We start from the raw sequence: 12,478 nt of genomic DNA on the forward strand, positions 1-12,478 counted from the left end.
GGAGACGACTGAGAGGGGATTTGATAACCATCTTCGAGCATTTAAAAGGCTGCCATGTAGAGGATGGAGCAGAGTTGTTCTCTCTTGCCCCGGAGGGAAGGACCGGAACCAATGGGATGAAATTAATTCAAAAGAAGAAGTTCCTGACAGTCAGAGCAGTTTGTGGAACTGGCTTTGGAGATTTTTAAACATAGGCTGGATAGCCATCTGACGGAGAGGCTGATTCTGTGAAGGCTCAAGGGGGTGGAGGTGACAGTGGATGAGCGATAGGGATGTGAGTGTCCTGCATAGTGCAGGGGGTTGGACTAGATGAGCCATGAGGTCCCTTCCAACTCTTTGATTCTATGATTCTATTCTATTTATTTTATTCATTTATTCCTTCAATTTGCATATGGCCCTTCTTGAAACATTTGATGAGACCTTAAAAATGAGGAATTTGTGATTTTTTTCTCTAGGGAAGGAAAAGAGAGCTTCACACGTGTACGCACTCATGCACCCCTTCGTAAGAATGGAATTTGAATGAATTTCAATTCCCCCCCCCTCTTCTATTCTAGTTGAGGCGCTACAGAAAGCTTGGTGAACACCTTTTCGTAGAACAGGCATTCTTCTACCTTGACAACTCACAACACTGTCTTAGAGAGGCATCGCTCAAGCTGTTAGGCAAGGCATATTGGGTTTATCCTTATTGTTGTTGTCGTTCTTACCATTACTATTATGTCCCACCTCACGCACCCTTCCAGTCCAACACTCTGTGACACACAGTGGCCCAAACCCACCAGGAGGTCCACCAGTAGAGCCAGAGCTCCAGAAGCCCTCCCACTCCTGCCCCCCCCCCCCAAGCATCAAGAGCATGGAGGATCACTTCTATTCAAGTAGAGCCAGTCCACCTTCAGGATGCAGTCAAAAGGGGAGAGAGGGGCCAATCCAAAGAGTCCTTCCTTATCACAAATGGGCAGCTTTTCCTGGGAAGAAGAGGGCATGGTCCCTATATGGGAGGCCCGTAGAGACCTGTGTCTCGATGGAAGGCTATGTGGAGAAAGGGAGGGAAGGCCAAGTGAGGAGATGGAAAGGACAAAGGGAAGAAGGAGTGGGACAGCTCCCAGGTGAAGACAAAGAGAGGCATCCCGGTCTCTTATTAGCACAGTTAAGCAACAAGTCAAAAGAAATTGTGTAAATCACAACCCGTTTATCCCTCTCCTAAAACATACCCTATCTGGTGTTAAAAACAGAGTCAGCACCTTCTTTCAGAGGTTCCAAGTTTTGCGTGTTTATTCCTCAGCTCACCTGGCAGCCATGTGGTCCAAGATGGCTGCCCATTTCCTCTCAAACCAGTGCAACCCCAGGCCAGTTCCATCACAGTAGGATATAAGCCACTCTGGTCCCCATTGATGGGCTGTAAGTGAATAAGGGTTGTTTTTTATACCCCACTTTTGACTACTACAAGGAGTCACAAAGTGGCTGACAATTGCCTTCCCTTCTTCTCCTCCCAACAGACAACCTGTGAGGTAGATGGGCTGAGAGAGCTCTGACAGCTCTGTGAGAACAGCTTCTAACAGGACTGTGATGAGCTCCAGGACCTTAGTGGGTATAATGCTATAGGGTCCACCCTCCAAAGCTTCCGCTTTCTCCGCTGAGTTGATCTCTGTCCCCTGGAGTTCAGTTGTGATTGTGGGAGATCTCCCTGCCCAGTCTATAGGCTGGCAACCTTCTCTGGTCCTCTCTGACCGCGGTTGGTATTTGTGTCTCTAGAAATCATCGCTATGGAATCGAGGCATGAAGACACCCTAAGTGCAATTTCGACTGGTGAGTTGCAGTTTTGTTGCCATGCCCCCTGGACTTCCCACACGGACTAGAGGACCTCTTGGTGGGGGGCACGGCTGAAGCATGGCATCAGGGAGGACTGCTCTGTGTTGGGAGATTCGTGCAGATTTGTCAGTGGACCTTGGGAATGGGAGGGCTGTTGTAGGCCAAGAACCTCAGCAGGGTGTGTGGCCTCAGCTCCTGGTGGGGAATTCCAGCAGATTTGGGGTGGACCCTGGGGACGGGAGGGGAGGGATCTCCGTGGGTCATGAGGCCCTAGAGTCCACCGTCCCAAGCAGCCATTGTCTCCTGAAGAACAGATCTTGACTCTGCTTTGGTTCGGGCTCACTTGGAGCCCTGTGTTCAGTTTTGGGTATCGCAGTTGAAAAGGGATGTAGACAAACTGGAGCGTGTCCAGAGGAGGGCAACAAAGATAGTGAGGGGTTTGGAGACCAAGATGAATGAAGAAAGGCTGGGGGAACTTGGCCTGTTTAGCCTGGAGAGGAGATGACTGAGAGGGGATCTGATAACCATCTTGAAGCATATAAAAGGCTGCCATTTAGAGCAGTGGTCCCCAACCTTTTTATCACCGGGGACTACTCAACGCTTGACAATTTTACTGAGGCCCGGTGGGGGGGGGGTAGTTTACTCTTCTACTCTCAACCACTGCCCTAACGCTCTCTGATTGCTATGGTAATGTTTAAACATCCCTTCAAAATAATTTACAGACAGACCACAACAATGAATATAAGGAACATTTTATTTTCATGGAAATTTTAACTCATGACAATGACAAATCAATGGGAACCCGGAGCTTGTTTCTCTGCAACGAGATAGTCCCATCTGGGAGTGATGGAAGACAATGACACCCGAAGTGTGTTGTAAAGGGCCGGGGGGGATGAAGTAAAGGGCCGGGGGGGGGGGGAAGAAGGCGTCTTTCGCAGCCCACCTCCAATTAGTCTACGGACCACATGTGGTCAGCGGCCCACAGGTTGGGAATCGCTAATTTAGAGGATGGAACAGAATTGTTCTCTCTTGCCCCGGAGGGACGGACCAGAACCAATGGGATGAAATTAATGCAAAAGAAATTCTGTCTAAACATCAGGAAGAAGTTCCTGACAGTTAGAGCGGTTTGTCAGTGGAACAGGCTTCCTCAGGATGTGATAGGTTCTCCATCTTTGGAGATTTTTAAAGAGAAACTGGATAGGTATCTGGAGAGGAGAGGCTGGAGAGGCTGATTCTGCGAAGGTCCAAGGGGGTGGCAGGTGACAGTGGATGAGTGATAGGGTTGTGAAAGTCCTGCATAATGCATGGGGTTAGACTAGATGACCCAGGAGGTCCCTTTCAACTATAGTATTCTATGATCTCTGTAGTCTGGATAGAGGCTGTAATACCGGCAGATCTTGGGCAGATCTCCAGAGCCTGGAGCTTGTTAGCCTCACACAACATGAGAGCCAGTTGTAGGGCTAGAGCTCATGACTGCTTGGGAGGGCAGACTCCTTAGCATTAGCCTTCCCCTCAGGTCGCTCCCTGCCCCAAACCCCGCCCACTCTCGACTCCACCCCCAAAGTCCCCAGGTATTTCCCAACCTGAAGTTGGCAACCCTTACCATCTGCCTCCCCATCTTCTCTGGCTCACCTGTCCTGTTCCCTCCCAGGCCCCGCCCTCTCTCCTGTGCCCTTTGCCCTCTGAAAGCCCGGCCTCCCTCTGACTTTTCTCTCCTCTCCTTCTAGTTGTCAGCTTGGTGAAAAGCGACCCTGAGCAGAACACCACGGACCTGGTCCCCCTGGTCATGCAAGCCATGGCCAGAGATTCTTCATCAGACACCCTTCAGAGGAGCTGCTTTGACAGACTCAGAAAATTCTTCCTGCGATAGTGGAAGAAATATTTGAATTGTATATAGTTTTAAATTATTATTATTCATAGTTTTATATTAGATATATTAGATATATTAGATATATATTAGGTATATAGATATTTTAATTAGTTGACTGGCAGGTGGCGACTAACCCAGTAACGACGCAGACCCCATCTTGGCAACAAATTGGCCGCAGCCGTTTATTAACCTGGGTCCCTCCAACTGGAGGGTTGGCCCGCATGCAGGTAAGGGAGCCCATGCCTTGTCAGCTGGCCGGCTGACCACCACGACCGTGGCGCTCCAGCTCCACACCTCACTCCCAACCGGGAGGATGGGATGCCTTCCGCCGCGGGATCCCTGGGAAGCGACCTTCGAGGGCCCCATGGGCGTCCGCCTCCATAGGGCCCCCTCCCCTCGCTTGGCCCCGGGCCCATGGCCTCCCAGCCGGGTAGGCCGCGCCCGGTTATGGCCGGTCTCCTTAACGAGACCTCCTACTCCGGGGAGTCCCGTATGCAAACGGGCTCCCCGCCAACAGGCTCCCTACCTTGCATGACCCGCCACTGAACAGGAACCACAGGTCCCTGTTCCCGCCAACCCTCTGCTAAATATTTAACCAAAACATCCCGCACGTCGGACAGCCAGAGGTCGCAATCTCTGTCGGAGAGGTGAACCCCGTCAGTCTCAAAAAGCAGCGGGGAACGAAAAGTTATGTTGGGGTGCGGGACCTTCACACCCCCCAATGAAAGCACAGCCTTCAGCGCAGCCTTATTCGCCTTCTGTTTGGCCCAGTTCACCCGGGCAGGCCGCCTGGCGGACCGCCAAACGAGTTGATCCAACATCTCGGACCATACCAACAAGGTACGCGGCATGCGCTGTCGCAGTATGGTCAGGTCTTCCGTTATGGCAGCGCTCAACTGGCGTCCGGTCATGGCAGGCAAATCATTCTCTCCCAGATGGATCACCAAAACATCCGGAACACCAGACCGAATAACGTCGTCGGCCACGACCCGCAGCAAGGACAACCACCGCAGCCCCCTCCTTCCGGACCAGGTAATCCTGCAGACATCCTCCAGGCCGAGATGCTCTCCCCATCCGGTAGAAGACGCATGCCTGCCAGCCCAGTACAGAATACTGTGCCCCACCACCGTGACCACTGCTGCAGTTGATGGGACACCTGGGAAGAAACCAATAATTAAACAGCATGTTGAGGGCGAATGTAAAACTTATAAGCCTGAGAACGCCACCGTCCCTTCCGCTTAATGACCCTGGGCGGCTCGCCAGCCAAATATGCCTCGGTGGCGGCTCCGATGCGAAAGGAATGGGTCCCGTACATGGAGGGTTGGAGCTCCGCCCTCTGAAGGCAGGTCCGCAGAACGGCTACCAGCTGGTACCGCGACAAGCAAGTCCCGTTCTGATGCACGAATAGGGCTCCCGGTAACGAGGGCCTGATCTTGAGGTATGCGGCCATAGCCTGTCGCGGGCAATCGGCCACCCCCGGAAAAGCTGGAAGGTACACATGGCTCCCCCTGCCCCCTTGGTCGCACTTGGACCAGCGGACCAGGCACTGTACTCCCGAGTCCACCAATTCAATGTCCGCAACCATCAGGCCCGCAGAAGACCGTGCGGAACGGGACTGAGCCACCAACTCCCTGCCCCGCAAGGCTCCATGGAATGCCACAGTAAAAGCCGCCCCGAACAGGGCACGTTCAAAGTCAGAACTGGCCATGGCATGCAAAGGTTCCAGCAGCTGGCACAGGATGGCCCGGGCAATGGGGGGTCTGGGATCAGGCCGAAACCTGGCCTGCCACCCCCAACCCTTCACCGCCTACTGGGCCAGGAACGATTTCCCCAGGTCCCAGGAGCCCATGGCCTTCGAGCAAAAGGAAAGTCCGGCTAGCGTGACCCGCATCGTTCGGCTGGAAAGGCTCCTTGAGGTGGGCCAGGAATCATAGCAGCAGGCCCTCTCCCATGGGCCAAACGGAGGAACGCCCGGCCAGACGAGCGAAATCCACAAAATTGTAGGCCGCCCACCGGTAGGCCCGCCGTGTGGACTTCGCCAGCGATGACAGAACCCCATCCATGATCAGGCGGCGCCAAGCTGCCACAGGTCTGGCGGGCACGCTGCTGGTTCCGCTGCCGCCGCGGGGATGAGAATCCAAAATCTCTCGACCTGAAACCGAGAGAGAGCATCGGCCAACTCGTTGGTAACCCCCGGAACGTGCCTGGCACGAAAAGAAACGTTGTGCGACAAGCAGGACAGCACGAAAACCCGGACCAGGCGCATGACCCTGGGGGATCTGGAAGTCTGCCTGTTCACTATATGCACCACGGCCTGATTGTTGCACAAGAACTCCACCCGGCGATTGGCAAATTGTGGCTCCCAAATGCGAACCGCCACCAAAATGGGAAAAAACTCCAGGAAGGTCATGTCGCGGTGGACCTCCGCCGCCCAGGTGTCTGGCGACCGGGCAGCGCACCAATCCCCGTTGAAGTACACCCCGAACCCACAGCCCCCTGCAGCATCGGAGTGGACCTGTAGCCGATCCCCGGGGGCAAACAGCGTTTGCCAAATGGCCACGCCATTAAAACCCTCCAAGAACTGCTGCCACACCTGCAGGTCTGCTTTCATTTCCGTGGTGATGCGAAGGCGGTGAAAAGGACGGGACAACCCCCGGGTGGCAAATACCAAGCGAAAGCAGAACGCCCTCCCTGGGGTGACGACCCTGCAGGCGAAATTCAGGTGTCCGAGTAACACCTGCATATCCCGCAGCGCACATTTATGCCTGCCGCAAATGCCCCAAATAAGCTCCAATAAGGAGGACACTTTTTCTGCTGGCAACCGGGAAGTCCCTGCTACGGTGTCGAGCTCGATCCCCAAGAACGTGAGCCTGGTCGTGAGACCTTCAGTCTTGTCCGCGGCCAAGGGCACGCCCAACTCGGCCATGGACGCTTGAAACGCCTGCAGCCTGACCGCACAATCATCCGTGCCCCCCGAGCCAGCCATCAAAAAGTCATCTAGTTAATGAGCCAGCTCGGCGAACCCTCCCTGGGCCCTGGCCGCCCACTCAAGGAAGGAACTGAACGCCTCGAAGGCCGCGCAGGCAATGGAGCACCCCATTGGCATGGCCTTGTCTACGTACCAGCCCTTGAGGAACCGGAAGCCCAAGAGGCAGAAATCATCCGGGTGGACGGGCAGGAGCCGGAAGGCCGACTGCACGTCACATTTCGCAAGCAGTGCCCCCCTCCCGCACCGGCAAACCCTGGTCACCGCCGCATCAAACGGCGTATACTTTACTGCACACAGCTCGGGCGGAATGAAGTCATTTACTGACCCGCCCCTGGGGTACGACAGGTGCTGGTTGAGGCAGAATTCCCCGGGGGCCTTCTTCGGCACAACACCCAGTGGGGAAATCCTCAAGTTGGGAAGCGGCGGTCCGTCAAAAGGTCCGGCGATGCGGCCGGCAGCCCATTCTTTCGCCAACTTGGCCGCCACCATGTCCGGCAGCTCCCGGGCTGACCGCAGGTTCCCACTTGTGGACGGCACCCGCTCGCTGGTGAACGGGATCCGGAAACCTTCTGAAAATCCGGCTGCCAAATAGGCGGCTGCTGGCCTGTCGTGGTAATGTTCCAGCCATGCCAGAAGCACAGGGAGTTTGACCGGCGTTGGAGCCAGGGTGCGAAGCTGGGCCGCAGCTTCAGCCGTCCTTTCTTCTGGAGGATCGGGTCCCTCGAAAGGGCTGCGAAGTCGAAGGCTGTGCACAAGAAGCCATGGTATGGCCGCCCACGCAGTCCTCGCAGCGATGCTCGAAGCGGCACCTGCGGCGCTTGCAGCCGCCTCTGTTGTAGTCCCAACATACCAGTCCGACAGCTTACGGACTGGATCAGCGGAACCGCCCTTTCCGCGCTCCTTCTTCTGCCGAGCACTGGGCCCAACCTGCATGAACCAGGCGTCATGCAACCTGAGATCCCAGCACGTGGATGCGTTGTGGGAGGCAAGTTCCCTGAACTCCCTGTCGTAGTCCATAGCGGCCTCCTCGCCACCCACCTCCCAAGCTTCCAGTACGGTGTAAAGGTATTGGGCGAGGTGCCAACCCCTCTCCGGATACGCCCCACAAATCAAGGCCTGGAACTCGGCAAACCCCTTAAGCCAGTTGAGCATCGTCCGCTCGCATGGCTGGGATTGCGCCTTGTCCCTGTCCCCCTTTTTGCCGGTATCGGCGCCCTTGCGGCGCCACTTGGCCAACTCAAAAAAATCAACAAAGTAACCATCGAGGGTCCGCTCCCGCAATTTAACGGGTAGATGGACCCCTGGCGGCGCCTCAACGTCCCTGAACCGCCCTGGGGGCTCCCTCCACCAGCGGCTGATACCAGCCTCGTCCAGCATCCGGACCATATCCCGCCGTCTGCTTTTATCCAGGGCGGGATTCCCGGGACGTAGGCCCCCTGTATCCAGTACCATCCATCATGGATGGTATTGTCTCCTTCCTCCCACAAGGAGGACTCACCAGAAGGTGGACCGTGCCGTGATGTGCGCCTCCTCTTGTGGGCCCTCCGCTGCGTCTTCCGCCGCCGTTTTCCTGCGAGCCCCGCCCTTGGCGAAGGCTCCCGCGAATCGGCACTCCCCAGCGGGCTCCCGGAAAGTGATGCTTCCGTCCGGACCGGGCTGCGGTGGCGGGACCGCCCAGCCCCATACAGCGCCTTGGCCTCGGTGAATCCCGCCTGGTATCCGGAAGACCACCTCGAATGGGCCCGGCCGGACGACGAGGAACGGGATGACCGGTCGTGCCGCTCCCCTCGGCGACCAGAACGATGCCGCCAGCGCCGGGGGCCCCCCAGACGCCCCCTGGACGACCCACGAGAGGGGTGTGCAGAGGATCCGCTAGACCCATACACGTCCCGTTGAAGGAGCTGACCGGAATGACGCAGGGGGGACGGGGACGCCGGGTACCCCCACTGGAGCTGGACGTGTACGAGTGAGGTGCCCTAGCTCCCCCTGGGCGACGGGGACCATGAACTCCGAGGGCCCCGGGAGGACCGGCCAGGCGACCTCGACCTCCCCCGGGCCCCCTTTCCCCCCCTGGTGGTGGAACCACGGCGCTCATCTGAGGCCGCCCACGAGGCCCCGGACCCCACCCCGCTAGCACCGGGCGAGGCCGGGGCGGAGCGGGCCGGCCTTCTCCCTCCCCGGTTCCGAACGGGCACGCCGGCCCCACGGGGTGAAGAAGGCGGGTGGGCCGGGCTGCAGCAGCTGCGACGCGGCCGCGCCGCCGGCGAAGGCCCCGTAGGCCGCCCCCCTGCGGTCCGCTCCTCAGGCCCTGAAGGGCAGGGCCGGCCCTCGGGCCTAGAGGCCGCAGCCGAGGCCCCGCCCTTCTCAGCGCCCCCATCCCCACGGCCCGAACTGACGGACGCCTCATGACCCCCGCGGCCGGCAGCGGCCGATCTCAAGCAGCGAGGCATCCGCCCACCGCCGACTGACTCCTCCGCGGCCTGGCAGCCCGACCCCGGCCACGCGTCCCCCGTAGGTTTTTTTTTTGTTGTTGTTGTTTTTGCCGACCCGGAGTGGCGTGAGGGCTCCGAAGTCCTATCCCCCCCCTCGGCTAATCACCCCAGGGCAGGCAAGCGCCCGAAGCGCCGTGCACCCGCCCAGCCCTACGTTGCCTATTCACGGCCCGAACAGCAAGCTGTCCGGGCACGTGATCCGAGGGGAAAGAGGGCAGGCTGCTTGCTCACGGACTTTTAAAGGCCTGCAGCCCCGCCCTTCCCCCAGCGCGCCGCAGCGCGGCCCACTGACGCAGCTGGGTCCGCGCCGCTCCTGGGCACCCCCGCTGCGTCAATGGCGGCCGCGCTCAATCATGGCCACTATATATTAGAATTGTATATAGATATTTTATATTGTAATTAGATATTAGATATTAGATATATTAGATATTAGAATTGTATATAGTTTTAAATAATTATTATTCATAGTTTTAGAAAAATTGTCCCTAGTTTAAAAAATTATTGTTCATAGTTATATAATATTTCTGTTCATAGTTTTAGAAAATTATTGTTAATAGTTTTAGATAATAAAGTTATATGTTTATTATAGTCTCCGGATAATTAATGCAAAGGATACTTGAAATGATTTCGGATGAGCAGATCTTGGACATAAGTGGTGTGATGTTTGTACAGATACAGGAAAAGAGCCAGAGTCCAGGGTGTAGTCTGCAGGGGGCTTTTTACCTGCTCCCAGTTCGTATGAATCCCTCCTGTCTACACTGAATTGTATTTGCATTTTGATATTGGGCACTTTAACTTTTCCCTCTGCAACATATATGATTGATCAGGAGTGACCCTACCTTTCCCCCGCAACATCCAGAAGTGGATATAAGCCTCGATATTTCAAAAATCGCCATCAGGAAGTGTGCAGGTTTCTGCTTTTTGCAAATTAACTTCCTGCCTCGTGCCTCCAATGCTGTAGCAAATCAGATCTCCCTTATTGGCCAGGGTGTCAGTTCAAAGACTTCCTGGTCCCCGGTTACAAGGCTTCTTTTAAAGTGACTGTGCTCCAGAACAGTGGTCCCCAACCTTTTTATCACCGGAGACCACTCAACGCTTGACAATTTTACTGAGGCCCACTGCCCTAACGTTCTCTGACTCTGGTCGCTATGGTAATGTTTAAACATCCCTTCAAAATAAGATACAGACACGCCACAACAATGAACATAAGGAACATTTTTTTTCATGGAAATTTTAACTCATGACAATGACAAATCAATGGGAACCCTGAGCTTGTTTCTCTGCAACGATATAGACCCATGTGCACCTGTCGGATCGTGGATGAAGTAAAGAGCTGGTGGTGGGGGGAGAAGGCGTCCTTCGCAGCCCACCTCCAGTTAGTCGACGGACCACATGTTGACGGACCACATATATATATTCTTGTTGTTGTTTTGAAGCAAAATCAGTGGACAGGCCATGAGGTTCCAAATATTCAGTTGGTTGCTGAAAAACAGGTGCTAGCATGGAAGCCAGTATTATAGGCAAGGTATAATACCTAGATGACTAGCCTAGATGACTAAACGCAAAAGACTTCAAGCAAGATACTGGATGCCCGAGCAATGCTCTCAGCTTTATGGCTGGCCAGGATGAGGTGGGATCCATAAGGCAAAGAATCCGGGTTCCTGGAATAAAATGGGGCTCCAAATCAAGGTTAATAGACAGGCCCTAAGACGTGGCCAAGCAGTCTACAGTCCTTTTATGCAGAGCTGGAAATAACCAAGCTGTTAAATAAAATGAAAATGTCAGTTGAGAACAATTTTCGTCCCAATTTTCGCTCGGCTCCAGCCCCTGCCCCTTCTGCTGCCCTCGGCCTCCTGCTGGTCTCCCCTGCCTCTGGAAGCCTCACCCGGCCGGGCGCGGGAACTCCACCCAGCCATCGCTGATCCCACGGAGACTGGTCCTCCGACGTAATCACTGCCATCCCACGGACCGAATCCCAAGCTCCGTCCGGGCCAGACGGGCAAGCCGCGCCCCGTTCCCTCCCACCGTCACGAGGCGAGGCCTCGAGGAGAGCTCCGGACAGCACACTGTCCTCCGGCTACTCCAGAGGCAAAGGGGCGAGGTCCTCCTTTGTGGCGCTTAAATACGGCGCCAAGGCCCGCCCCCTGCGTCATCATCAGGATGAGCCAGCCGGCGCATCCCGGCTTCAGCCGGGCAGACGCATTTGCGTCTCTTGCCCGCCCCCTCGCTGCGGCAACCAACTGCGGCGGCTGACTCGCGGCCGTTCTTAGTTTTAGAAAAATCGTCCCTAGTTTAAAAAATTATTGTTCATCGTTATATAATATTACTGTTATTATTGTCAATATTATTGTTAAGAATTATTGTTAATAGTTTTAGAAAAAATATTCATAGTTTTAGAAAATTATTGTTGATAGTTTTAGATAATAAAGTTATATGTTTATTATTAATTAATGCAAAGTATGCTTGAAATGATTTGGGATTAGCAGATCTTGGAAATAAGTGGTGTGATGTTTGTACAAGATACAGGAAAAGAGCCAGAGTCCAGGGTGTAGTCTGCAGGGGGCTTTTTACCTGCTCCCAGTTTGTATGAATCCCTCCTGTCTACACTGAATTGTCTTTGCATTTTGATATTGGGCACTTTAAATATTCCCTCTGCAGCATATATAATTGATCAGGAGTGACCCTACATTTCCCCCGCAATATCCAGAAGTGGATATTCTTCTTCTTCAGTAATATCAGGGCTCTCTCAGCCTTACCCACCTCACAGGGTGTCTGTGGTGGGGAGAGGAAAGGGAAGGAGATTGTAAGCCACTTTGAGCCTCCTTCGGGTAGAGAAAAGCGGCATATAAGAACCAACTCTTCTTCTTCTCCTTCCCCTTCTCCTTCTTGTCTTCAGTGGGGCGAAGTCATCCACATATGGTTAGGTCATGCCTCTGCTCTCCCGGGTAAAAAAAGGTAAAGGTATTCCCTGTACAAGCACCAGGTCGTATCTGACCCTTGGGGTTATGCCCTCTAGCGTTTTCATGGCAGACACAATACGGGGTGGTTTGCCACTGTCTTCCCCAGTCATTAATGTTTACCCCACAGCAAGCTGGGTACTCATTTTACCGACCTCGGAAAGCTGAGTCAACCTTGAGCCGGCTGCTGGGATCGAACTCCCAGCCTCATGGGCAGAGCTTGAGGCTGCATGTCTGCTGCCTTACCACTCTGCGCCACAAGAGGCTCTTGCTCTCTCAGGTAGGGCTATTCTTATTCAAATTATTTTGAGTGGCCTTAATGGGTGGCCAGGGGCTGGCCTTCCAGTTTTTACAATCTCCTCCA

The 12,478-nt window shown here is 54.7% G+C and overlaps 1 protein-coding gene across 1 annotated transcript; it reads left to right on the top strand.

Annotated features, from left to right (window-relative positions):
• Nucleotides 1–1,750: 1,750 nt before the first annotated feature.
• On the top strand, nt 1,751–9,636 carry LOC143824716 (uncharacterized). Its single transcript, XM_077312238.1, has 2 exons — nt 1,751–1,803; nt 3,534–9,636. Exon 2 carries the CDS (start codon nt 6,763–6,765, stop codon nt 7,255–7,257), a length of 495 nt encoding a protein of 164 aa, XP_077168353.1. The 5' UTR covers nt 1,751–1,803; nt 3,534–6,762; the 3' UTR covers nt 7,258–9,636.
• The last annotated feature ends 2,842 nt before the right edge of the window (nt 9,637–12,478 follow it).

This window comes from Paroedura picta, chromosome 15 (assembly GCF_049243985.1).
Source record: "Paroedura picta isolate Pp20150507F chromosome 15, Ppicta_v3.0, whole genome shotgun sequence".
Classification (NCBI taxonomy): Eukaryota; Metazoa; Chordata; class Lepidosauria; order Squamata; family Gekkonidae; genus Paroedura; species Paroedura picta.